Below are 27,050 nucleotides of genomic sequence, written 5' to 3'. Positions count from 1 at the left end.
TTCTAAGGATTTAAAGGCCCTAATATAATAATTGCTTTTGTGAGATAAATATGCACATATACTTCTATAATACTGCCTTAGATTCTGCTGTAATTGTTTTAAGTGCTTATTATGTATGGGCCAGGTCAAGTTACTTGCATTATTGATTTCTCACCATAACCCTATGATCTTCCTCTTATGGATGAATACTGAAATTCAGAAACACTGCACATCTGAAAGATAAATTCTAGGTCATTTTGCACAAAAGACTATGCAATTAAAATGTATAGACAGAAGTAGAGGTTCTTTATGAATCTTTCAAGAATCTCAATAACCAGGTTAAAGTTAGGGGATAATCTGAGACATTGTGCACAGTTTCAAGTAGGGATTAAGCATTCTTTGCCGATGTAACCTGTATGTTTCAAGAACTAGGATTACATTGCATTTAAGATGTGATTTTCTCCCTACACATTTTCTCTTTTAGAATCATGGAACCATTTCCAAAATCTTCTGTCTTAGAACCCTGTACATTTGAACAACAACAAAACCCCAGCCATTGTAGGAGCTCAGGACTTTCCCGTCTGCTTGCAGCTCCTTCGATCCATGTCTGATGGCTTTTTCTCCCTTGCCTCTGGATCCCTCCTATCATGGCCCTTTCAAATTACTGTGGTTTTCCTGGTCCCAAAAGCTAGGATCAGCCCCTTCTGCCAGAAAAGCTCCCTAGGTCTCTGTAATAGAAGCACTATCAAAACCCAGCTGGACACCTGGGCTGCAATTAGGATGGAAGGGAAGAGTCCCTGGCCAGCGGGCTGCTGGTCACTGAGGCGAATGTGATGGACTGACAGGGGCCAGTACCTCCCCCTGAATCCCTGAGAAGCTCTACTGTGGGGTCCTGCCTGCCTAAGATGTTTCTGCATTCACCACAGCTCCGGGTCGTTGGAGAAGCTTCTCCCAGATCCTTTCCATGGCACCATGCCACCATCTATTGTCCCAGGCCCTCTGTCTCCTCTCACCTACAGCTGGATGCTGGGGGTGCAGGACGAGGCCCAGACACAAGTGAAAAGACACTTGATTGGAGGTTCCTAGCTCTGCCAAACCAGCTTTTTCACCAAAGGTAGAAAAAGAGAAGAAAAAGCATTCACAGACAATGACTACTGCTCATATTTCATAAGGCCCACCATATTAATGAACAAACATGAACAGACATTTGCGATCAGCAATAGGCAGAAAAATCTGAGTTTGGGACCCCTTCTGCTATGGGGGGTGGGGGTTGTGAGACTGAGAAAGTTAATGATATCACTGGGCCTCAATTTCCTGCTCTGTAAAATGAAGGCATTTGACTAGATGATTGCCAAAATTTCTTCCCCATCTAAACTTTCTATAAGTCTACTTTCTAATTTCACTTATTTTTCAGTCTATGCAGTCACCAACCAGAAGCCACTTGTTTTGCAAGGTTTAACGTATTGCATTCCAACATTTTCCCTCTGCTTTTTTTTTTTCCCATTACAGTTGCTCCTTAAAAAATACAACATAGGGCTCCCTGGTGGCGCAGTGGTTGAGAGTCCGCCTGCCGATGCAGGGGACACGGGTTCGTGCCCCGGTCCGGGAAGATCCCACATGCCGCGGAGCGGCTGGGCCCGTGAGCCATGGCCGCTGAGCCTGCGCGTCCGGAGCCTGTGCTCCGCAACGGGAGAGGCCACAACAGTGAGAGACCCGCGTACCACAAAATAAATAAATAAATAAATAAATAAATAAATAAATGAACAGGCAGAGCACAGATTTAAAAAAAAAAAAAAAAAAAAATACAACATAAGTAAATGCATTTTGCCTACTTTAGATTACAATCCTTAAAGTAAGTAAGACTGATACTGAGAAAGGAGAACAGGGTAGTCTTTTCTCACAAGAGAAGCAGGAGGAAGCAACCTTGCTTCACCCATGAGCAATTCCCAGAAGTGCCAGCTGGATAAAGCTGAAGGTGCTACTTATGTGTTTGGTCTTTTTCTCTTGAACTCAGAGCATTATTAAATTGATTTTGACATTGCCTAAGGTCATAAAAGTTGGTGTCAGAGTTACCAACAGATAAACACCTAGTTTGGGATTCTTCCTATGGGAGCTCGCCACCAGATTCAGGTAACTTTCTGGACCTTCAGGTGATGTGACTGTTCTTAGCAAGTTTCTTAGAACCTCTTGACTTGATCCCAACAAACCAGCCTTGCAGTGGCCCAGCTCAGATGGATCACTGATGGCCCCAGCTGGTGGATGACCTGCTATTAAAGTGAAAGTGCCTGACCCACAGTCCACTGCTCAGTAGAGGGCTGCTTCCTTCCATCTTTCTTGGTAACAGAGGAAACTGTGGTGGGTTTCCGCAGCCCAGACCTCCGACCCTACACTCATTCTCTCTCCAACTGTGCTAACCTGTCTGCCATCTACCACAGCACCTCTTTAGGCCCTGCAGTAGCTAACTCTCAGGATGCATATAAGGAAGCAGTTTTCTGTCTAGAAATTTCTGTGTTATGTTCTCTTACGTGTTCCTTCAATCTGCTGTAGAAAAGGCCTGGCTGATTCCCGACCCTGTCTTGACTTCCGATGGCCTCCACCTGTGTTCTGACCCACACCTCCAACTTCTGCTCTTCCAGGTCTGCTTTGATATGACCTGGACCTGTGCACAATCCTTGCACCCTTCTTCCAGCACCAGTATCCGACACTCGGCTTTAGGCGGCTCCGTGGATGGTTGCTTAGAAACGGCTTGGCTTGTGAAATAGAGTATGTGGCTCCGGGGCAATTTCTGCAGTCTGGCTGGGTAAGAAAATAGCTTTTCCCAAGAGGAGCAGTGTCTCACTGTGAACTGAAGGGAAGGAAAGCAGTCCCAGTCTCTTCGATCGACCACCACCAACCAGGGCTGCTAGACAAAAGTGCAGATGGTCCTGATGCGAAGCACCACAGCCACTCGTACTGATGGGTTTGCATCGTCAAGGAGCATTAATTTCATGGGAGTGGAACCACCTGCCATCAGCCCTGCAAAATGAGCGTGATTGGAAATACCTGCATCTCTATCCCATGATTTAATGTGGTTGGAATTTAACCACCTGGTAATGGGGAAAAACCCAAACAATATGGAAATTTTTTTTTTCAAAGATTCAAAAAGGAGCAAGGAAATACAAATCATTCTTATTACACTCAGTGCCTGAGTAGCATACAGCATACGGCCAGGGCTCCAGCAGCCTCCTGACCACTTCTTCCCTCCCTGGACCCTTCTCCCTTTTCAACTACTGCTGTCATAGTAGACTTCGCCAAGACTTGACCATACTGAGGCCTGATTCCTCACCTGCCATAGGGTTCCCTGATTGGGCTGTTTTTGTAAAGAATGGATAAGGGTAAGGCATTCCTTAGTCTTTATAATCGTAATTATCTTCTTTAATACTATGTTTGGTTATCTAAATTATACCATGACCCACAAACAAAAACAATACATCTAAATCCTCAACCACAGAATCCACAGATGTGAAGAGCAGAGGGAAGCTGATTTTCAATTCTAGTCGCTGAGAATAGAGGCCTGAAAGAGAGTGCACAGGGGCAGTTCTGGGACTGTGGGGCAAACTTATTCCTTTACCTAACCGGACTAGGGAAACTTCCTCAAGCCATGCATTATACTGGCATGTTTATTCCACAATCGAAGCTGTTTCTAAATTAATCAACTCTTCACATAGCCTTCTAAAGCCAAGTATCAGTTAAGTCATAGATTCCCTTAGGCCAGGGTTTCTCAACCTTGGCACCGCTGACATTTCAGACTGGATAGTTCTTTGTTGCATATGTGGGGTCTGTCCTGTGCATCGTACGATGTTTAGCAGCATCCCTGGCCTCTTCCCACTAGATGCCAGTAGCACTACTTCCTCCAAATGGGACAATCAAAAATGTCTCCAAACATTGGCAAAAGTTCCCTGAGGGGAGGGGGACAAACTTAGCCCTGGGTGAAAACCACAACTTCATCTAAGTGCAAAACTCTCATAATATACACGAAGATAAATCACCTCCTATCTGCTGGTGAAAGTACCGTGTTGATGCTTAATTTGTTGTCTGTGTATATGGTGTCCATGTCAAAAGAATGCCTTGCATGTTAGGTTTATCAAGAACAATGTCTTGAAGTTTCACAGTTTTTTTTGTTTGTTTGTTTTGGGGTTTTTTTTGCATTATGTGGGCCTCTCACGTTGTGGCCTCTCCCGCTGCGGAGCGCAGGCTCTGGACGCGCAGGCCCAGCGGCCATGGCTCACGGGCCCAGCTGCTCCGCGGCACGTGGGATCCTCCCGGACCGGGGCACGAACCCGTGTCCCCTGCATCGGCAGGCGGACTCTCAACCACTGTGCCACCAGGGAAGCCCCACAGTTGTTTTAATTCATGTTGTGTTGCACCAAGCCAAGTGCAAAACCTAATTACTGAAGTGATTTATAAACAAAAAACCAATGATAGAGCAGGACAGGAAAGTGCACTCTGTTCACCTTTTCATGATCCTGGTCCTTAAAAATGCTGCTGGCGTAGTGTGTGTGTGCAGACGAGCCTGCCCACCCTCCCTACCTTCCATGTCTACTTGCACACGTACACACAAACAGGGGCTACTGTGGCCCAGAGCAGATGACTCTCCAGGTCCCCAGGGTAAATGGCACAGGAAGTATTTTGGCCATCTGCTCAGGAGAAATGCCCACGTGGAAATCGACATGAAGGGTGTCTCTGGGGTAGATGGCTTGGTCTGCTCATCCCAGTGTGGCCACCAAAGGCGCTGGCAACAAGTGCAGTGTGCTGAGAAAGGCTGAGGACCCAGAAACTTGCAACTTAAGCTCCAGCTCTGCTTCTTGACTCAGCACATTCTTGGCTAGAGATAAGTATTTGGGCTTTTACTTCCTTACATGTTAATGAACAGTTTTATCAGAGGCATTTCCAACTCTTAACAGTTTAAGTTTCTAAGAATATAATGCAGACAAATGTCACTCCCACCCACCCCACAATCCTTCTCCTTTCTAAATTAATCATTCCTGTTATTTCCACCTCGAGTGATGATGAGTATTCTCAATTCAACAGAAACTGCAAAAATGCACAAGATATCCGATTACTTTCAAGAAAAAGGACTAATCCTGTCATCGGAGGTGATGACCTTGTTCCTATGTTTTTGCCCAAGATTAAATCTCTGTGGATAGCTAGTGTTCCATTTTCAAAGAACTACTAAAAAGGTCCATTCTAGTTAACCCAAACTGTGTGCTGAAAGATGGAAAATACCAGTCCCATGGTGCATATGAAGTCACCAGAGTATTTATAGCCCTTGATTCCAACCTAGGGATCACTTGACTCTATACCCCATGGAGAGATTTTCCATATATCATTTCCTTCTTCCAGACATGCTTCATAAACGTGACCTGCTTCTGTAAACACCGAAGAAATCACATGGCAAATGGTACTGTGGGAGATGCATAATAATACAGGAAATGAAGGACACCATCTGTACTATCTCCAGCAGCGAGATCAGCATTTGATTTTCAAAACTGTGTTCAAAGACTGAAAAGTAATATGGCTCATGTTACTACTGTAACATGAAACAGTAAATCTTTGAGCACATGAGCCATATTTGCTTTTTAATCACATGGAATAATATCAGAAGCCCAGTTTCATGCTCACACCTTGTAAAATGATCTCTTATCTATGTAAATTTATTACAGAAAGATTTAGGTCCTAGACATATGTTTATTACTCTTGTTGATTGGAGGGAGGGAGTTAAATAAAAGCGAGAGGGGAAAGAGAGGAGGAAAAAGAAATAGACAGGAGATAGTCTACACCTCAGGACCCCTACACCAAGGTCTACTGACAGTCTCAGACAGACATGATAAAGGGATGGAAAAGTGCTCTAGGTACACAGAGAAAGACGCTGTTAAATTATATTAAGATCGACTCCTAAATATGTCCATGTCCTAACCCCTAGAACCTATGAAACCTAAGAGAATGTTACCTTAGAAGGCAAAATTTTACCCTACAAGGTTGCAGATGCAATTAAGGATGCTAATCAGTTGAACTTGAGATGGGGAGATTGCCCTGAATTATGCAGATGGGCTCGATGTAGTAAACATGGGTCCTCAAAAGTGAAAAAAGAAGAGGCAAAAGAGAGAGTGAGTGAGATGTAAAAAGGACTCAGCTGCCATGGCTGGCTTTGAAGATGGAGGAAGGGGCCACAAATCAAAAAATATAAGTGGCCTCTAGGAGGTGGAAAAGGCAAGGAAATGGATTCTCCTCTAAAGCTTCCAGAAAGGAATGCAGCCCTTTGGGACACCTTGATTTGAGCTCAGTGAGATGGTACTGGATATCTACCATACAGAACTGTAAGATAATAAATTTGTGCTGTTTTAAGCCACTAAGATTGTGGAAATTTATTGCAGCAGGGAAACTAATGCATGTATTAATTTTAAAACACTCTCAATACTTTTAGGTCCTGTCTACCTGAGGCACCCCACCTTTTCATCCACCAGCCCCAAAAAGATGGATCTATTTATAAACAAAATGTTCTACTGAGACCTGTCTGGAATGGTTTATCTTTTTTTTTTTTTAAGGCAAAAGTCACATGCTGGCAGCTCACAGTAAGTTTAAACACACTGAAGTCAGACCAAGGGGACTGATTGTTGGCTGACTATCTCTTTCTTTAAACTCAATACTTACAAAATTATTTCCAAGGCATTCTTCAAAGCTAATTTGCACTGGGCTAAAATTAAGGAGATGGGTTTATATCTCTACAGTACCAGTGAATGGCAGAAAACAGGCTCTAAATGACCATTTGTTGAATGAATGAATGAATAGATGGGTGACGGGTTTGACATGGAAGAGTATACATCTGGCCTTCTGGATGGGAGACGGTCTCTACAGGACCTCTGTGGACTACAGATGACCAAGGATGGACCCAATAGGAACACAGCACTCTGGTCTTTCTCCTTTTCTTTCCACGAGACCACTTCTATATCTTAGTCTCTGGTTATGTCATGATTCTCCTAGGCTTGAAGAGCAAGTGGGGTAGGGTCACAGTGCCATGCTTTATACACACTTATTTTAAGCTTACACACACTTCAGTTTATTTTATTTTCTTACAAGATTGTCTTGTAAGTCTCGTGACAGGCTTTTGATCATTTTCTGGTGTACTCATTTTCCCTGGACCATAGAAAAAGGGGGAAATCTCCACTTTTTCCCAGAGAGGATTAATCTTTTTAAACCCATAGAGTCATTTGAGTCTCTAATCCACAGGGTATTTAAGAAAGGGTGGGAAAGTATGCAAGATATTATCGCCTTTGCACCAAAGGAAAACTAGCACAGACTTTCTTAAAACAGTTGAGAAGTAAAATGTAACCTCCTGCCCACCTTTCACCTTCTTCATTTTCACTTTTCTATAGCATCCTGCATGCACTTAATAAAGCAATTGTTCCGGGGGATGATCACAGAATCAAAACCAAACAACAAACAAAACAACATTAAAAACCTGAGCAACTTAAAGGGCATTTGGTTGTCATCCACATCCTCAATTTTACAAATGAAGAAAGAGAAGACCAAATATAATATAAAATTACATTCAAAAGTAAAACTGAGATCAATAAACAAAGAATTTCAGGTGGAAAAAATATGTTCCCCCTCCTTTTTCCCCCAAAACACAATTTCTGAGAATGATTTCAACAACTTGCCTACCCCAGAATAGCTCGCGGAAGGCATTAAACCTTAGGATAATTTCCACACAGATTACTCTAGTATGGGGGAAAGATCAGCAGGCCTATAGGAAGAAATTCTAAAAATTGTCCCAAACTATAAGGAAATAATACAATTATCCTGTCCATCTGAACTGATACCAAATCTAAATTAAACAATATTTTATGAAAAACATGGTTTTATTATTTTCAAGTACTTAGAGTATCTCAAAAAGAGAATTGTGTTTCCAGTGACTGCCTTTTCATTGTCTGCTTAAATCAATTTTACAAAAAAGTCAATATCCAATTAAAGTTTACAGAAAAACTTTTAATAAAACTAGAGTCAGGAAGAAACTTTCTTAATATGAAAAACAATTATTGAGCTACGTGACAACATTATACTATTGGAAGCACTAGAGTGACACTTCCCAAATGCATTTGACCAAGGGATTTGCATTCACGTATCTATTAATAATGTGTGTGTGCCAAAGAATGCACTCTGAGAAACAGTGCAAGAGCCATTTGCTCTTTAAAATCATGAACAAGACAAGGCTGTCCTTTTATCATGAAGATTCTTTGATACTATTCTGGAAGATCAAGCTAGTAAAATAAGACAAGAAAACCAAATACAAAATGCTGGTTACAAGGAGAAAACTTATAATTCACAGATGATATGATTATTACCTGTAATATTCAAGAATCAATCATGGACCTAGTGGAATAGTTTTAAAAGATCGAGTTGGCACTTTATAAAATATATGCACACGAATCAAGATCTTATACATTTCTAGTTAGAAAATTCAATGGGAAAAAAAAAAAGAATCCTATTCACAGTAGGAATAAAAAAATCCCAAAACAGTAACAAAAAAATCCCATATAAATTACTCAGAAGTATATTTAACCAAAAAGAGGTACAAAATCTTTGAATAAAAATTTACTGAGGAGCAGAAAAGACAATAAATATATAGACATTTCATTCTTGGAAGAATAAAGATGCTACTTCTCCCTAAATTCATTAATAAGTTTCACAAATATCACAACAGAAATCTTTTTAGAGGAAATGACCTTAGAAGTCAAAAGTTCAATTAAAGGGATAAATATAAAAACATCAATCAGGAAATTTTTGAAAATTAAAAATACCATGGGAGGAGGTCTTACATTATGAATATTATAATTAAAACAAGGCATTACTAGCACAAAATTAAGAAATGAAAGCAAAGACAAAAGCTTTAAGGGAACTATCAAGAAATATGACTTTATAAATCTTGAGTTAAAGAAAATTAAAAGCCTAATCTAAAACCAGAAAAACACTGGCAACAAAAATGCAAGCCTTTCATATATAAGTAGCTCTTAAAACAGATAATCCTCAAAAGAAGACATGCAAATGAATAAAAATCATCTGAAAAAAATGGTCAAACTTACTAGTGATAAAAATAAATGCAAATTAAAATGAAAATTAGGGCATTTTTCACCTATCCTGTTGGCAAAGATTTTTGAAAATCGTGCTCAGTGTTGGTGAGGACCTGGGAAAATATGCCCTCGCCTGACCAGCTACAGGTAGTCTAAAGTGGGATAACTTTTTGAAAGGTAATTCAGTAATAGTGCTAAGATGTCCAGACAGTTTAACTTGGTTCATGAGGTCAGGGGCCAAGTCCCTTGTATTCGCTGCTGTATTCCTGCTGCCTAACACCAGTAGGTGCCCAGATTTATCTACTGAGTAAGAACACATGAGGAAATAGGTATCCTAAGGCCTTGGAAGCTGAGAACAAAGATGCTATCCTGCCTGGGCCATTGGGTGCTGAGTGCTCTCTGGTCATTTGAGTTTCTAATCCACAGGGTATTAGAAATCAAAATCACTCAAGGTGATTTTGCTGAGGATGAGTCTGGGTCAATAAGTAGGAAGAGTGTGGATGGTTGTAATGTTTGCTATTCAAGAGTAGATTGCTAAATTCCTCCTTCATGGGGCTGGAAGCCTGAGGGTAAAAGGTTATGGCCTGGTGCCTCACATTTGGCCAGACTCTGCCTTGGGCACCAAGCACTGTGTGTGTCCCTGAAAGGATTCTGAGGTCCAAGGGATGCTCCACTGGCATATGCTCCACCTGCTGCTGCTCTGTGCAGCTTGTCTTCTGGCAGGATACCTTTCCCTTGGCTAGAGCACCCAGGAGCTTTATCATACTGTGTAGTTTCTTCCCACCCATTTGTAAACTTGCCTGAAACATTCCAGAACCTCCGTAATCCAAATAAATAAATAAATAAATAGATAGATAGATAGATAGATAGATAGATAGCAATACATATGCCAATGGAAGTATTCAATATGCTTTTAAAAGCCTGCTTAAAAATTAAATGAATGAATAACAAGTGTGGTGATAAACATCAAGGTGGCTTAGGTAGGCATATTCCAGATTTCGAAAGGAAATGGAAACTTAGGACATTTTTATATGTAAAACTCCCTTGAAAAACAGGATTTCATCTTACCAAGCATAATTTCAGAAGACTTCATCCTTTGATTTTGTTCACAAATGCAACTTCACTGCTTCAAAATCTCTTTTGTATTTACAACTTTAAGACACCCCTAATTTATATTACAGTTATATCCAAATTAAATGTTCCATAGAACAGAGGAGGGGAGGGAATGGTGGAACAGATTTGTTTTCAAGTTTCAAATAATTAAGTTAAAAATAAGGAAATGATCTTGGGGGAGGACTGTGCTGATCATGCTGCTTAGTTTTTCCATGATTTTCTTGAAAATGCATGGAACACAAAGCTGGACTTCCCTGCCCATCCCCACTTCTCCCCTCCTGCTGTTTTCCATGACACACCTTCACCCCATTCTACTGCACTCTGTGTCCTTGGAAAGAATGACTTTTCATTTCCTCAGGAGAATTCCACTGGCCCAGGACGAGCAGCTAGAACACTTAAAGGCAGAGACAGATGAGGAGAAAGGGCTCTTGAAACACTATACAGTTACTTCAGACTATTTCAGACCCTGGGTGATGGTAAAGCTACAACAGAAGACCTCAGATTTTTATTTAATATGCTGGAAAGCAAAGAAAACATTTCCCCTTTCTGGAGACAGTCTTTTATTTATTTTTTTTCAGGTTTCTTTAATGGACAAAAGTTAGATTTCCTTTTGCCACTGAATCCCACTGCTTTTCGAAAACAACCTGTCAACAGTAGAACTGCCATCAAGAGAGGACAGCATCTTAAGCTACTTGGGATTCCCAATTTGAGCAGGGTCCCAGTATGGAGAAGGGGGCACTAATAGCTGTTGCTTCACTAAGAGTTGAGCTCTACCGGGTCTGCCAGGTCCTTGCTCTCAAGAGGCTTAAGTTCCACTGTGGGTGAGTGGGGATCCAGCAACAGGAGTAGAGATTTAACATTTGTACAGCCAACTACCATCTTCCAAGTGCCTTCTCATACATCCTCAGATCTAATGCTCAAACCACACTGTGGTGCTCCTGGGCCCAGACATTCATTGTCTTGCACAAGGCTGAGTTCATAAACAGCAGAGCCAGCCTGACTGCCCGGCCACACCCCCTCTCATCCGTGGCTGGTGAGGAAAGCAGGCAGGAAGACCCAAGGGCCGGCACTCTCATCACTGCCTGTTTTTGGTTCCTGAGTGCAGCTTGAAAGTCTGCACTCCTCCACGATTGTGTGAGGGATGTAGCTGCTTTTAAAACTGCTAAGTTGTTATTCCCTCTCCCTCCCTCTGCAATAGCAAACCCGAAAAAATCATGGATCCTGTTTCTTTCCAAACTTTTGTAGCTTTATGTTACAAACTTTATGTTTGTAACATAAAGTTACACACACACACAAAAGGGGTGTTTACTAGGCTGCTGTGCTAAAGAAACAGACTGCCAACCAAATCCTGATCTCCCTGACAATTACTGGCCTCCATCTAGGGCAGCCTTTAATGGGGCCAACATCCAGAAAGAAAAGAAGCTTTATATGACAGGGATGGGAGAAGAATGCCTTTTAAAATTCATTGCTGAAGCTCTTCCCTATGTGCCTGATCATAAACAGTCTGTGGACCACAGACTAAGGGACTTGAGGATGCCATGTCATGAACAGCCAATTTTCAAACATCCCTATGGTGACCCATGACACAGACAATCACTATCACCTTTGAACAGAAAAAGCCAGAAGTGAACTGAGCTCTTTCAAAGTCTTCTTCCCATGATCTGCATATTCAAAGCCCAAATTCTGCCCACTTCTTCCCCGCCTCCCTCCCCCCAAAATATCTCACCTCTAACTGCAGATCTGGAACTGTAGGCTCAAGAACATATCTCTCTGGAAAGTCTACAACAATTTTAGAATTAAGAAGAAAAAAGTGATACATTTCTTCAACGCTATGTGTCAGGCACTGTGTGGGCCCTACGGATGTTAAGAGGATTGGGCAAGGCCCCTGCTCTCCAGCTGCTCCCAGAGCAGTTGGCAGGACATAATTTCCAACGGTTATTACAAAACAAAGTCATCCACGATGTAACAGTGGTAAGTGCAGGAGGCCTGGGAAGCAGTGACAAAGAGTCACTACCTGGGAGCATGGGCAAGGGCCATGAGAGAGCTGTTTCCGGAATGAGGCCATTCTACAGTGATCAGCATGGGCAGAGAGGAACAGGGATGGACTCATTCAGTGTGCCTGGAGTCAGGTGTGTGTTGAAGGTAATGGCAGAAGATGGGTTAAGACACACCCAGTGGGCGGAGGACTGCAAACGAGTTCGTATGCTGTGCTATGGAGTGTGGGTTTTCTCTGTAGGTAACAGAAGGCCAGTGGAAGATCATAAGGGAATGACTTGGCCAGCTTTGTTTATTTCAGGAATCTGACACTCTGGAGGAGAGGGTATTAGGAGGTAATATCAAAATGTGGGTGTTCCTTAGTCTGGGGGCCTCTCTTTTCCATCTGTCTCACCAATTCCTGTGAATCAACAGCTTGACAAACTGAAGCATAACCCTGGACTTCTCCCCAGTGTCCCAAATCCACACTTCCAACTACCTACTTGATTCTCCCCTTCGATAGCTCACTGGCACCCCCAAAGTGACATGTCCAAATTGGAGATCTTGATTTTCCCTCACAAACCTTTCCCCACACCATTCCTTTCCATCTTGATAAATGGCCACAAAATCCACCCAAGTGCTCAAGTTAGAATGCTGGGCTCACCAGTCATTCCTGTCACCTCACCCCCACATGCAACCATGAGCCAGCCCAGTCCATCCTAACTCTGAAATATACCTTGAACTTGTTTCCTTTCCTTCTTCCTCTTCCTAGCCTACAAGCTTAGCTTAGGCCACCGCCTATTTCTCTAACCCAGGGCTTCTCCAATTAGCACTACTGATGTTTGGGGCAAGACAGTTGTTTTGTGAGATTGTCCTGTGCATTGCAGGACGTGTAGCAGCATCCCTGGGCTCTAGCTGCTAGACACCAGGAGCAGTCCCTGCCCACAGTTGTGAGAACATTGTCTAATGACCCTGGGGGACAAAACCAGCCCCAGTTGAAAGCCACTGCTCTCAGCTCAGGCTGCCTCTCTCTTCCATGCTTGGGACGTTCCATCGCACTGGGCTCTCCTTCAGGTCCTTGAATCCACTTGCTCCTTCCTGCCTCCAAGGCTCAGCAGATGCTGTTCTATCAAGAACGCTCTCAATTACACTCTTCTGTCAGCCGGCTCTTTCTCAAGCTTGTGATCCCAGACCTGTGTCACCTCCTTAGGCTGCCTTGAATACCTCGTCTAAAAGGTAGCAGTACTGCCTGTGTTTATTTTCTTCATAACACTTTTTTTTTTGCGGTACGCGGGCCTCTCACTGTTGTGGCCTCTCCCGTTGCAGAGCACAGGCTCCAGACGTGCAGGCTCAGCGGCCATGGCTCACGGGCCCAGCCGCTCCGCGGCATGTGGGATCTTCCCGGACCGGGACACGAACCCGCGTCCCCTGCCTTGGCAGGCAGACTCTCAACCACTGTGCCACCAGGGAAGCCCTTCATAACACTTTTAAAGGTAGTAATAATTTTATTATGCTTACTTTTTCAGGTCTGTCTCTACCACAACAATGAAAGCAGGGATAGGATTATGTCTGTCTTGGCCGCTGTCTTACCTCCAAGGTCTAGCTCAGTGCCAAGCTAAACAAATATTCACCAACTAAATAACTGAGTGAACGCACGGATGTACAGTCAGACGTATGTCTTAGAGCCCAGGCACTGACCACACCCTTAAAATTGACAAAGCCACAATATGAAAAATTAGCTCAGGAGAACTAGAACGTCACCTAGACAGCCTATATTTCAGCTCTGTGCTCAATAACCAAATGCACCCTGATCCATAATGCAAAGCAGATGGCAGCACATCTTGGATGAAGAGAAAGCACTTGCATAAAAGTAACAGTAGTCCCATCTTCTCTCCACTGGGAAATAAGTACAGTTAGACCCTATGATTGAACCCAATTCCTTATAATTCCTTATATTCCTTATAATTGGACCCGATTTATATCTCTGGGTGTCTATATATATATATGTCTCAGGAATTGAGCAAAATCAATTCAGGAGGACAAAGGACCTTAATATTACAGTCCCCAGAGACCACACCAACCTCTTTTTCTTCTCTGCCTAGTGCTATGTCAGCCACCTCAGGGGTGATGGCTTCCATGCAGAGGGCGAGCCATCTCATCTTCCTTTCATAACAAAAGTCTCAGATGCAGTGAACTGAACTCACTGGAAAAGACAGGTGTGCCATCTGGGGGAATGTGATTCCCATAGGGGAAAATAACTTCTAACTTGGGTCACCCTTTGACCCAATGCTTCCTTTATCAGGTCTTTTTAGCTACTGAATAGGTTATTAGTGAGTTATTACCCCTCTGTGACAGTCTACCAAATAGTTAGCTTCTAAAACATGTTCTCCTGATTTGACAGTTCAGAATATGTCACCCCCTCCAAGTAGATCTCATCCCTTCCTGACAATTTTGAGTTCTGTGGTCAAGAATAATTTTTGAAGTTATGACTTTATTCATCATTTTATTTCCAGTGTTCTGCTCAGTGCCCAAGGGATCGATTTGTTTTTCATTTCAAAATTACTATGCACTTTCTAGAAAAAAGTATTCTTGAGGCTATAGTTCAGATTCTATATTCAGAGGTGAGACACTTTGGAGGAGACAAGTTGGCTTCCGAACCACTAAATTAGGGAAATCATGCTCTAAAATTGTTGATTTCCATTCATTTTTCCCTTTCCAAAGATGGCTGGGTTTATCTGTGCCACTGGCCCCCATTATTCTACTGGATAATTGAGAATTTTCCATTTTAACGTCATAGGCACCACAGTATTCTGAGGGGAGTGTACTGGTTAGGGTCTGACAGACCCTAGGGAGAGACAATCAGGGTGAAAATCCCAGCTTTATTCTGCCACTGACTGGTTGTGTGGCCCGAAGCAGGTTAACTTAACCTCTCTGTACCTCAGTTTTCTCATCTGTAAGATGGGAATAATAGTACTACTTCATAGGGTACTTATAAGAGTAAATGAGTTAATAATTCTAAGTGCTTAGAACGGTACCTAGAACATGCTAAGCACTTAATAAATGTTAGTTCTTATTACTAGCATAGCTTTTAAAATGCTTCCAACTGGTAATAATTATACTTTAATTTGCTGAATTAATAGATTTCTGGCTAGAATAAACCCACTGGAGTCTGAAAAATAAGATGCTTCCAGCAACCAATGATTCTAACTTCATAAAACATCAAAAGTCCTGAATAAGCACATGGCATATGTCCTATTAGTGTCTATTAAGTAGATATAAGCCGAGAATCTAATATACATTGCCTGTCATCTTTTTTGGAATCCAGAATGAAGAATTCCAGAATTTTAAATATCTATGATCTTATGCAACATCTTAAGAGCCACCTTTAATAATCCTTGTTAAGTATCCAGGCGAGGGAAGAGGGGTGGTAGTGATAAAAATGGTCAAGCCCTGAGCATTGGGACAGGAGCCTGCTGACCAGATCAGAACCTGCTGGCCAAGTTGTGCAGGGAGGCATGCAGATCACCCGCGGATATTAACCCTTTTAACGTGAAAACAAAAGCACCCTTGTGCCCTGAGAGCAGGTGCTCCAGCTCAGACGCTACAGAAACACTGGAAACCCCAGCTTCCCAGCCCGTCATGAACACCAAATGCAACAATGCAGTGGTTCTTATTGCCCCCAAAGGAAACTGTGCAGCAAGTTTCGGGTGTGGCATGTTATCCCCTGGAGTCAGTGTTTGGGGGACTTTCCATGGTTAACCAGGATGCAGAAGCGTGGCAAACCTGGGTGGCTTAACATACAGATGCTCCCTTGGAAGTGAATGCTAAAAGAGGTCACTGAGAACTGAACGGCTCAGGGAACCACCCTGGGGGCGGGGGTGGGTTAGCTTCTATTCCTATTCAGAAGCTCCTGATAGTTTTTGCTTAATTACCTGCCACTTCTTTCTTAAAAGTCATCAAGGCAAATTTGAAATCATTTGCTGTAGGACTTTTCAAGGAAGAAGACAAGCACGGGTGATCTTCTATGGAAGCTGAGGGATTTGGAGGGAAGATCTGTACGAAGGGGTGGATGGCAATGGTAAATGCTTATACGTGCTTCTAAACTGAACGAGATTATTTAAAAATTCCCCCTCTCTGAATGGTGCAGCTCATCTCCTTGCTGCCTAATTTTTTTTTTTACATCTTTATTGGAGTGTAATTGCTTTACAATGGTGTGTTAGTTTCTGCTTTATAAAGACACAGACCTACTTGCTGCCTAATTTTCAAAGCACAGAGGCAGCCCACCATTAGAAGCACATCTTTCTCTCTTATTTCCGAAGCCACTGCTGCTGGGAAGGAAAGACTGTCTTCTTCCAGCTCCGCCTACTCTATGATGCCCAGGCCAGACCAGAGCCAGCTTCAGGATGCTAAGTGACACTTCTCCCCGTAAGCCCAGTGCTGGGGGAGGAAGTCACACTGGCTGCCGTGCTCAGTTCTAACAGAACTAAAATCTGATTGGAAATCAGAGGCTGAGGGATTCTGCTTTTGCTAATACGACAGTCACTTCACTCCTTGGCATTCCACTTTTCCCAGGATGTGTTCACATCTGTTAAATTGTTTGATTCTCACAGAGCTGTGAGCAAGTATTAATCACATTTCATCAATGAGAAAAATTAAGATTCAGATCAATTAAGGAAAATGCCTACGATGATACAACTAGTATCTAAAAGAGCTGGGGCTTCCCTGGTGGTGCAGTGGTTAAGAATCCGCCTGCCAATGCAGGAGACACAGGTTCGAGCCCTGGTCCGGGAATATCCCACATGCCGCGGAGCAACTAAGCCCGTGTACCGCAACTACTGAGCTCACGCGTCACAACTACTGAAGACTGCGTGCCTAGAGCCCGTGCTCTGCAGCAAGAGAAGCCACCACAATGAGAAGCCCGTGTACCACAACAAAGAGTAGCCCCCGCTCGCTACAACCAGAGAAAAGCCTGCGTTCAGCAAAGAAGACCCAACGCAGCCAAAAATTAAATAAATAAATAAATAAATAAATAAATAAATAAATAAAATAAAGGAGCTGGACTCACATCTACCCTCCACTTAAAAGGGTAGTTGAGTTTGGCTGAAAAACCTTGTCACTGCTAAAATTCTGATAATTCTTTGTTGTGGGCTCTGCCCTGGGCATTGTAGGATGCAGCATTGCTGGCCTCTACTTCCTAGATGCCAACAGCACCACGCCCCCAGTTTTGACAACCAAAATGTATCCAGACATTGCCAAATGTTCCCTGGGCACTGGTTGAGAACCACTAGGTTAGGGTGTTTTGGATTAAGGTGAATTAGGAATAACACTTGGAATGCCAAAGGATCACTCTTCCTATAGACCAATGTAGTTGCTATTGATGACAAGGGCCGCGTAATGCAAAGACAAAGCTGTCTCTGTTAAGCTACAGAGTGTAGCTCCACCAAGGCGGAAAGCAAGGGTCTTATTTCTGGAAGTCATGGCTTTCTAGAGTCTGAAGGGAAGGAAGAGCAGTCAGGGCTTGGGACACATGCTAACCCTTTCCCCCACCCCTTCTTCCCATCTTAAAATGTTATTTATTCAATTTTTGAATAGGCAAAACATTCATACGGTTCAAAATTAAATAGCCATCAAATGTATATACAGAAAAGTTTCCCTTGACTCAAGATTCCCACCACCCATTTTTCCCCAGAGGCAGTCAATGTTGATAGCTGCCTGCATATCTGTCAGAGATGTTTTACAAAAGAGCTTGTATTTAAATAAATGCTTCCTCTTAGTTCAAAGTATTGCTGAGTCATGACTTCACTCATGTTTAAAAAGTCATAAGGGACATCTTCCCTTGCCATGTGGTAAGAGGCAGGCATCGTCCTCCCACCTGGTCCCTGCCTGCCTCCACTGAGAGGAACACTGGCTGAGACAGTGGATTTACATGACAACCTAGGTCTTAAAAAACAAAACAAAATGAAAAAAAACCTGGGGAACTTGGGTCAAGGACCCTGTTTGTATCCAGAGTGGTCAGTTTCCTACTAGGTCACTCTGAGTGCTCTCATCACGTGTGCCCGTCCTGGCGGAAATTGGTTAACAAGATTCAGACCACATCTGAAGTCAGGGTGTTTGATGGTGCCAAATGTGGGCCCTCCAGACCTCAAGTAGCCTGTGGTAGTCATCAAAACCAGAATCTCCTAGTGGGGACCTGTTGTGGGTAGGCCCAGGATGGAAGGGGGGGTAGAGGAGGGAGGATGACAAGCCTGGAATGACCCCTTTGGGATGGAGAGGTGAGACAGGGAGGAAAGCAAAGGGCAGCCCTAAAAATTTCCCACGCCTATCCACGGGCAGCCGACTGGGAAACACTGATCGATTCCGATGGACAAGTCACCAATTAGGACACCATATGGCTGGAGCTTTTCATCATCTTCCTGACAAAGAATTGCTAAGGGACCTGGGATAAGCCATTGAACTACGCTGACATGTCTGTTTTGGAAGGGTGGGGGAAGTGGGGTGGGCAATTTCCTCACATACAAAAGAGAAACAACTCAGACCTCTGGCATTGGTATTTTAACTCGAGTTTAAACCATTCTTAAAGTGAACTGAGGTCCTGCTTTCTGCTTCCTTCCTTCCTTATCACCTTGTTAAAAAACATCTCTTCTTCAAACTTCTCTAGTTCCATCAATGGCAGAAAATTTCTAGTAGTTACTCTGATTGGAAACTTTCAGGTCACCCTTCATTGTGGTTTAGACTGTCATTTCATCATGTCACTGATCTCCGAACCAGTGTCATGGTACCTCACTGCCTAGAGCTGCGCTGTCCAACATGGTAGGTGTTAGCCACATGTGCTTATTTAACTGAAATTAAAATTAAAAATTCCTTCCTCAGACACATGGGTCCCATTTCAAGGGCCCAATAGCCACACACAGCTTGTAGCTACTGTATTAGTACAGATTATAGAACATTTCCATCACTGTCAAGAGTTCTAATGGACAGTGCTGGCTCAGAGCATGAAATCCAAACTCCTCGAACCAGCACTCAAAGCTAGCTGTCACTTAGAGCCAGCCCATACTTCTGAAATTGCCTCTGCTTCCCCCAAACAATGACACGTAGCTTTGTCTAGGTCAGACTCTACTGTCCCTCCAACAAATTCATCCCTGATTCTGTGCCTGTGCCTGTGCCCATCGGATTCCCCATCATTGAGACAGATGACTTGGTTAGTCAGTGCACAGTCGTCGAATAAGTGGCATTTTCTGCCATGACAAAAAGCAATGAGGCATGTAAGAACTTTTTATCCAGGCAAAATGTTCTGCTAACAAACAAGTCCAAGAAAAGGACTTTTCCCCAGAAGACTGTAAGGAACTTTGGGCTTGTCAGGACTTGCTAGAGGATTAAGTGAAATGTCACTTGTCTTGGCATTTCATACCACTCTGCGTTGTTTTTTTTTTCACATGGGCCTCCTATCTATTTTTTTCTCTTAAATAAATTGTATGGATATAGGAAGCAGAGACCAGGCCTTACACACATATCTTTTGCATCTTCCTCTCCTATCTCACTTCTCTACCTAAAGAGTGCAGAGATTGCAAACTGGCCACCATGTGAGGACCAGATATGATTGATACAGTTTGTTGCTTTTTCCAGAGTGGTTTTTTTTTTTTTTTTTTTGGTAAGAACAGGAAAGGTTGCTTTATTCAGGAGGCCAGCACCTGGGGACATGGTGGACTCCTGTCCAAAAACTAACCGCAACATTCTGCTAGACCATGAAAGTTTTTAAACGGAGAATCATTTGAGGAAGGGGCCAGAGTCTTTGTTATTTTCCACTATGTACAGTCTTTCTTCCAGAGTGTATTTCTGAACAATTTTGAATCAGTTGCCAATCTTTAACAATTAGGAGATTTTACATCAGAATCTACATTTTGGGTTTCTTGAAAAATCACTTATCTGGCAACCCTGGGTGAGGACTCATGCAAAGCTCTATTAGCTAGCGTTTAAGGCCACCTGTCCCCTTTATAAAAGGAGTGTATTCTCCTGTTTACCACCTTCCCCCTGCTTGTTTACTCCCTTGTTACCTGCCTGGCCCCTTAAAGCCTCTGCATTTACAATTCTTGTGGAAGACACCCAATAAATGAACTGAGAACAGAAATACTACGCTCTGTAACGAAGCCAGGCAGCCCTTAATGCCTGTCTTCATGGGCATCATGTTTGTTCTAAGCAGCTAAAATCAGAATTCTTATCTCAGCCATTAGCTGAAGACATTAACCTTCCCAACTGATTTTAGCTACTCTTCCTGGGCTTGTCAGGAACTGATAATGGATTCGAGAAATGGTCAACTGGAAGAACAAAAAGCAGCCAGCCTAAATAATCACATGCAAATAATTGAAACTCAGAGAGCATAACAGTGTTCCATGAACTCTGAGTGTTCCCTAAAAACACGTGGACATCACAGCACTCATGATGCTGAGTGTTGCTGGCAGCTGCCCAATGAATCTTGACACAGAAAGCCTAAACCCGCTCATTAACTCTAACCCATATTGATTTCTCCTCTTTTGAACCTTTGTTATAGACTACTGTGTTCTAAAACTGTTTTCATGTCTTGGCTCTCCCACTCAACCGTAAGTTCCTTATAAACTCCCTTGACATCCTTCTCACGCCCAGTACCCAAGATCAGAGTGTTCTTAACCCGAATTGGCTTCAGTCGCAGGTAAAATCCAATTGCTCATCAAACTCCTCATTAAAAAGGAGCACACCCCATGGTCAGGGCTTCAGGGCTGGGAAAGAAAGTTAATTTTAAAGTATTTGTAAAAGGGACAATAGTTAATGAAATGCAGGGGACAATATTTATACATAGTTAATGAAATGAAATAGTTAATGATAAGCCTTGATGACACCAACCTAATCTGTTATCATTCCCAGTTTTCTGTCATCTGCACATTTGCAAAGTATAAATTTGATGTCTTCATGAAGATCATGGGTAAAAATTATGAAGCTACACAGGGTCAACTCGCATCATGTCAGTAGAGACAAGAATGTTCCAGGTACCTTTAAATCAAGATCCACTAAACTTGAGAATTCTCCCGTATCTGCGACCAATTTAATGATTCTTTCATAATAGGAAATGCAGTTAATTTGACATAAACTCTATCTTTATGAACCTCTGCAGGTTTGTAAAAGACATGTGTTTCTTCTCTAAATGTACACAGCTGTATGTTTACTAACCCATGCTCAAATTATGCCGAGGAACAGTCTCACATCTGGTTTCCAGAATGTACCTTTTCCTCATTTTTGAAAATAGGGATGATATTTGCTCATCTCCTGCCTTTTGATAAAATAAGCCTTCCGTTCTCCCAATTTTTCAAAGCTCACACTCAGTGGTTTCCCTATTCTAGCTTCAAGTTCTTTCATCTGGGACATGGTTCAGCTGGGCCTAGAGACAAACACATTTGCAGTAGCTAACGTAACTCTTACTATCACCACTCCTAACACCACCATTAACACCTCCAGTTTAAAGACCTTTTGCTTAATGGAGAAGAATTCAGTGGAATAGTTGAGCTGAGCTGTTAACCTGTTGGCGAAGCAACACTTTCTCTAAGTGATCCCATCTTCCTGCTTTGCATAATAACACCATATTAACTGAGGGCTAAAGTTCTAGGCACTCTGCTGTGTCTTGGTGCTTTTCTTACAGAGAGGGTCCTCCTCCTCCTCCCTTGCTAACTTTCCTTTTAAAATCAGAGGTCAGGGCCTCCCTGGTGGCGCAGTGGTTGAGAGTCCGCCTGCCGATGCAGGGGATACGGGTTCGTGCCCCGGTCTGGGAGGATCCCATATGCCGCGGAGCGGCTGGGCCCGTGAGCCATGGCTGCTGAGCCTGCGCATCCGGGGCCTGTGCTCCGCAACGGGAGAGGCCACAACAGTGAGAGGCCCGCGTACCACAAAAAAAAAATAAATAAAAAAAATAAATAAATAAATAAAATCAGAGGTCATCAAAAAGGTCCCTATGCCATCACACATTAAAAAAAAAATCATTGATTTTTTTGGTCCTCTTAAGTTTCCTGCGTCTTCTCTTTATTTTTCAGAATTATTTGCTATCATACAATATGATTTTTAGTTTTTATAACCTTCCCAACATTGCTGAGTCAGATACCCTGTTAGGGACATTCATCATAGAATCATACCTATAATATTACTGAAAACCTTTTTTTACTAATTCTTGAGCAAGACACACTTAGTAAACTCCAAGATCGCATGGTCACATGCCTTCTATTACTTTTGCATTACTAAAGAGCTCCTGTACATCAGAACACAATCAAGAACCACAATGCATCTTGATGCTGACTGAGAAAACTGCCTGAAACTGCTCTGAAGTAATGCCAGACTGGCAGTTTGACCATCTCTGTGTTGGTCCCATGTATGACTGAATTTACAAAGAGTCTTGGGTAAATGAGATAGGATTTCGTGTTCCACCTGTGTCTGAAAATAAATAATAATGTATTGCTGCCTCTGTTCAGATTAACACATTTTATAAGCTGTAACATGACACTTGTGAGCTCGTGAATCTTTAACCTACTCTTCCCCAAACACATCACCACTTTGGATGGCAAGCTCTCTGTTTATACGTCTAGGTTTGGCTGAGTAGAAAAGTCAGGAGAAAAGATATACCAGGAAAAAGGGCATGTTATTCCACATGGAAATGGAACAGGAAACACATCATGTTAGTTCCATGACCTAAATCTGTGGGCAGATCACATGGCTCATGTGACTTTATGACAAAACTTCTTGCTAGCTATCCATTACAGAGTAAAAGGCAAAAGGAAATGTTAAGGTATATTAAAGCTTCAATACACAAACCTTCTACTCCCCAGAGAGAAGGACAGCAAGGTCTTTTAAAAGCTAAAAAGCTAAAATGTACAGTCCATTTAAAATCAGGAACAGCAGTGCTTGGGAACATATATTACCCAGTAATGCTTCTGAACATTAGCTTGGTTGCTAGGGACCAAGAATTTATCGAAGTCAAAGAGTGGTCAGGCAAGATACTCTGGGAAGTCTAGAAAGAGATTTTTGTGAAATGGGCTGAAGACATGGAATCTGAGAGGCTTAGAAAGGGGTGAGATGAAATTCCAGGCTAAAAATCTTCTTTAAAGGTAGAAAATGTTTAAAATTATGGTGGCAAGTAGCAAGTCAATTAAAAGATTCACATAGTGAACAAAGAACACTGCACACACATAAGGGCCTTCTTCTTAGGAATAAAAAGGGTTTTCAAGTAACTACCTTCTGTCAATGTTCCATATCACGGTAACTGTGGTGGGCAGAAAAATGGCCCCCCAAAGATGTCCGTGTTCAAATCCTCGGAATCTGTGAATATGCTACATTATGTGACAATGAGGAGTAAGGGTGGAGAAGAAATTAAGGTTGCTAATCAGATGACTTTAAAATAAAGGGATTATTCTGGATTATCCAGGAGGGCTTGATGTAATCACAAGCATCCTTTAAAGTGTCAGAGTGATAGGGCCTGATAAAGACTCAACTGGCCTTTGCTGGCTTTGAAGTTGGAAAGAAATCATGATATAGACAATGCAGGCAGCCTCAAGAAGCTGGAAAAGACAAGGAAATGAACTCTTCCCTGGAGCCTCCAGAAAAGAATGCAGCCCCGTAGACACCTGGATCTTGACCTAGTGAGACCCATGCCAGACTTGTGACCTACAGAACCGTAAGAAAACACATTTATGTTGTTTAAGCCACTAACTTTGTGGTAATTTGTTACAGAAATAGGAAACTAAGGTGGTAACTTACATACAAATGCTTTGGAGGAAGAAAAGGCTTATGGCAATGCTAGCATTCTAAGCAATAAAAATGTTCCTCTTTTTGAGCTGAAAAAAGAAGATAACACACTCACTCACCTTTTTATAGGTTTTTTCTTCATTTTGTTTCCCAGGTGCTGCATCTCCATTCTCAGCAGCAGACGACATCTACAAGAGAAAAATGTACCTATTTGAATTTAGATATTCTACTCTGAAATACAATATGCTAATAATACTGTTACCTGTTTTGGTTAATTACATTTTTGTTGTTATGCTGTTGTCTCCAAGAAAGGAAGAGATTTCTCAGAATACTAAAAAAAAATTCTGTGTTCCCCATTCTTTCCAAAATAAAGCTTCACATATAAATCATTTTGGCAGCATATTTTACTCCGTAGGCTCTAAGAAAGAGGCCGTGGAAGTCCAAGCCCAGATCATGTGTGTATAAGTTTCTTTCTACAAAGCCTTAAAAAATTAATTTCTTTCCCCTATTCTTCTGGTTATATATGCTTCCTGTAAAAATATCTGGAAAGTACCAAAAACATGAATCAGAACAAAAACATTACCCAGCTCTACTGCCCTTGGGCAACTCCACTATTCACATTTTGGTATGTTTGTTTCCACCTTTTGTTCCATGCACTTTCATACTAAAAATATTATGATACTATCTTAACACAGCATTTTTCGCTGAACACTTATGTAATAAGCATTTTCCCATTTGATTATAAAAATCTCAATGTAAGAATAATTTTTTCTAGTTGCAAGAGACACCACTGGGTGAACACAACTGTGCGTTAATACTTAGTTAACAATGCCAACACTGAAGGACAGCTGAGGTGGATCGGGGGTTTTGTTTCTACAAATAATGCAACAGTAATGATTGTGTGCTTCTACCTTTGTCCACCTTCCATGTTTTCTTTGACTCGTTTCCTAGAATTATTAGGTCACTAAAAAATCGAAAGCTCTTACCACGTATTGCTAAATTTCTTTCCGAGAAGAATACACCCATTCACACTATCAGCAATGAGTGGGGGCTGGTTTCATGACACGCTTAGCAATGACTATTATCATTTTAACGATCTTTGCTAACTTGACAGGCGAAAGGAAGCACCTCCTGATTTTAATTTGCATCCTTGAAAATTATTAGCGAAGGTTAACGTTGTTTGCATATCTTTTTTTGGCTCTTTGTATTTCTTCTTTCAACTTTTCTATTATTTTGTCCACTGATCTATTGGGGTCTTAGGTATTGATTTTTGACCTATTATGGCTAGTAATATTAGTGGTTTCCTTATTGATTTTTATGTATTAAGGTTATTAATCTGTTCACAAGCACATTATGAGTATCTTCCATGCTGCTGTCTTTTAGTGTGTTTTATAATTATGACATGGAGAAGTTTTACATTTTTCATACTTAAAACTATTGACTATTTTTGTGATTTCTTCCAATGCTTTTAGATAAAACTTTATTTTTCATTGGCAGGTATCAGATGTTTAAACATGTGCTCCTCTCATCTTTTAATAATAAGGCTTTTACATTTTCTAATTCATCTGATTTCTTAAAACCAGTTACCTATGTGGTAAACAAGGATAACTACATAACTCAAGGTGCCATGATAGTTAAGGGTCTTATCTTAAATTGCAATGAAGAGCATTCTATACATCATGGAGGAGAAAACTTCTGACTTTCTCATAAGCCTTTGAAGCACATTTTAAATCTTGGGCTTTCAATAAACATAGTATGCACTAAACCTAAGGATCTGCCAGCCATTTCTCTGTACTGGAGCTAAATGACTGCCATGAGCTGGATGTGACTAAAAACCACCCAAGAAAATGAAAGAATGGACCATGGCAAGCCAACCTCACCAGACCTATGATGGCCCACCAATCCAAGCATTCTCTTAGATAAACTTTCAGTTCCATTTGTCTCCATTCAATCTGTCCGTATCTGAATGTGAAGTTTTCAAGGACAGATGTTTCATACACTACTGCTTCCCACACTGTATCTGCTTAATTTATTTAAAGAATAATTGATTTTTCTAGTTACTTCATAATATGAGTTTTGAATAATATATGAGTGGAATTGGAATATTGGAAAGGTTTTGCAATATCAGGCTCAGGGTAAAAACCAAACCCAACCCTGTATCATTCCCCTGGAAAGCTCAAATTACATAATCACTATAAGAATATATAAGGAGTTATCTGATATTTGATCCCTATTTCTGTATTAGAGTATGTTTGTGCAATTTAGTATGTACTACCACTAATAAGAGTAGGATTTTCCTTAATCTTCAGCTGTTTGATAGAGCCCACAGAATGAAGACTTCCCTAAAGAATGCCATTTCAGTAATTTCACTTCTAAGCCTTTGCAGCTTTTAAACCCAAAAAACTTCAAGAGCAATGCTGAAAGGGCTTGAAAATACAGTCTTAATGAGGGGTTGACAAATTGGCATGAATGAAGGACGGATGATGAGTCTTTTTTTATTACTTTGTAAATCATTCCTGACTAGACGGTAGAAAAGTGGGTAAACTTAATATATTAAAAAAAAAAAAAAATTCCCTTCAAGCAGCACAAAGCAGATAATAATGTTAAAAGCAGACCATGAGATATTACCTGGATTCAAAGGTTTTTGTTTGTTTGTCTCTGTAGGATGATGTTTAACAAAGGTCACACGGACTTATTCACCAGGACATCCATGTAGGAGAGGCAAATGAGATGCTTTGGGGATGCTCTGGTCGACTGCAAATGGCTATTAAGATGGTCACAGTGACAATTACTGTCTCTTCCTAGACTTGCTATGTTCTGCACTCGTTAAGGTACATCATTTATAACTATGGAAGCCAAGGTAAGTATGGATTAAAGACACTGCTTTTAAAAACATTATAATCATATATATTTCTACATATGCATAAAGGAAGGAGGAAAGAAATTCGCAGAAGTACTGGTAATTATCTACAGATGATGGGATTGTGAATGCTTTGGCTTATCATGTTAATATTTTGCTATATTCTCCAAGTATTCTGAAGTGAGCACTGCTACATTTAAAAATAAGGAAAACACTAATGCTAGTCAAATATTTAACCAGACACAGTAATTAATAGCAGAGAC

The 27,050-nt window shown here is 41.6% G+C and overlaps 1 protein-coding gene across 1 annotated transcript in view; it reads right to left on the bottom strand.

The window, feature by feature from the left end:
* Window positions 1–24,115, bottom strand: part of PIP5K1B (phosphatidylinositol-4-phosphate 5-kinase type 1 beta) — a gene marked incomplete at both ends in the record, with an annotated part of 190,551 nt that extends 166,436 nt beyond the window's left edge. Inside the window, one exon of the mRNA XM_079706716.1 lies at window positions 24,047–24,115. Coding sequence (XP_079562842.1) covers window positions 24,047–24,115 — 69 coding nt within the window. The remainder of the gene's footprint in view (window positions 1–24,046) is intronic.
* Window positions 24,116–27,050: the final 2,935 nt, after the last annotated feature.

The sequence above is a fragment of the Hyperoodon ampullatus genome, assembly GCF_949752795.1.
Source record: "Hyperoodon ampullatus genome assembly, chromosome: 6".
Lineage (NCBI taxonomy): Eukaryota > Metazoa > Chordata > Mammalia > Artiodactyla > Ziphiidae > Hyperoodon > Hyperoodon ampullatus.
Note: the sequence above shows the minus strand (reverse complement) of the source record. Positions and strands in the feature narration are given on the sequence as shown.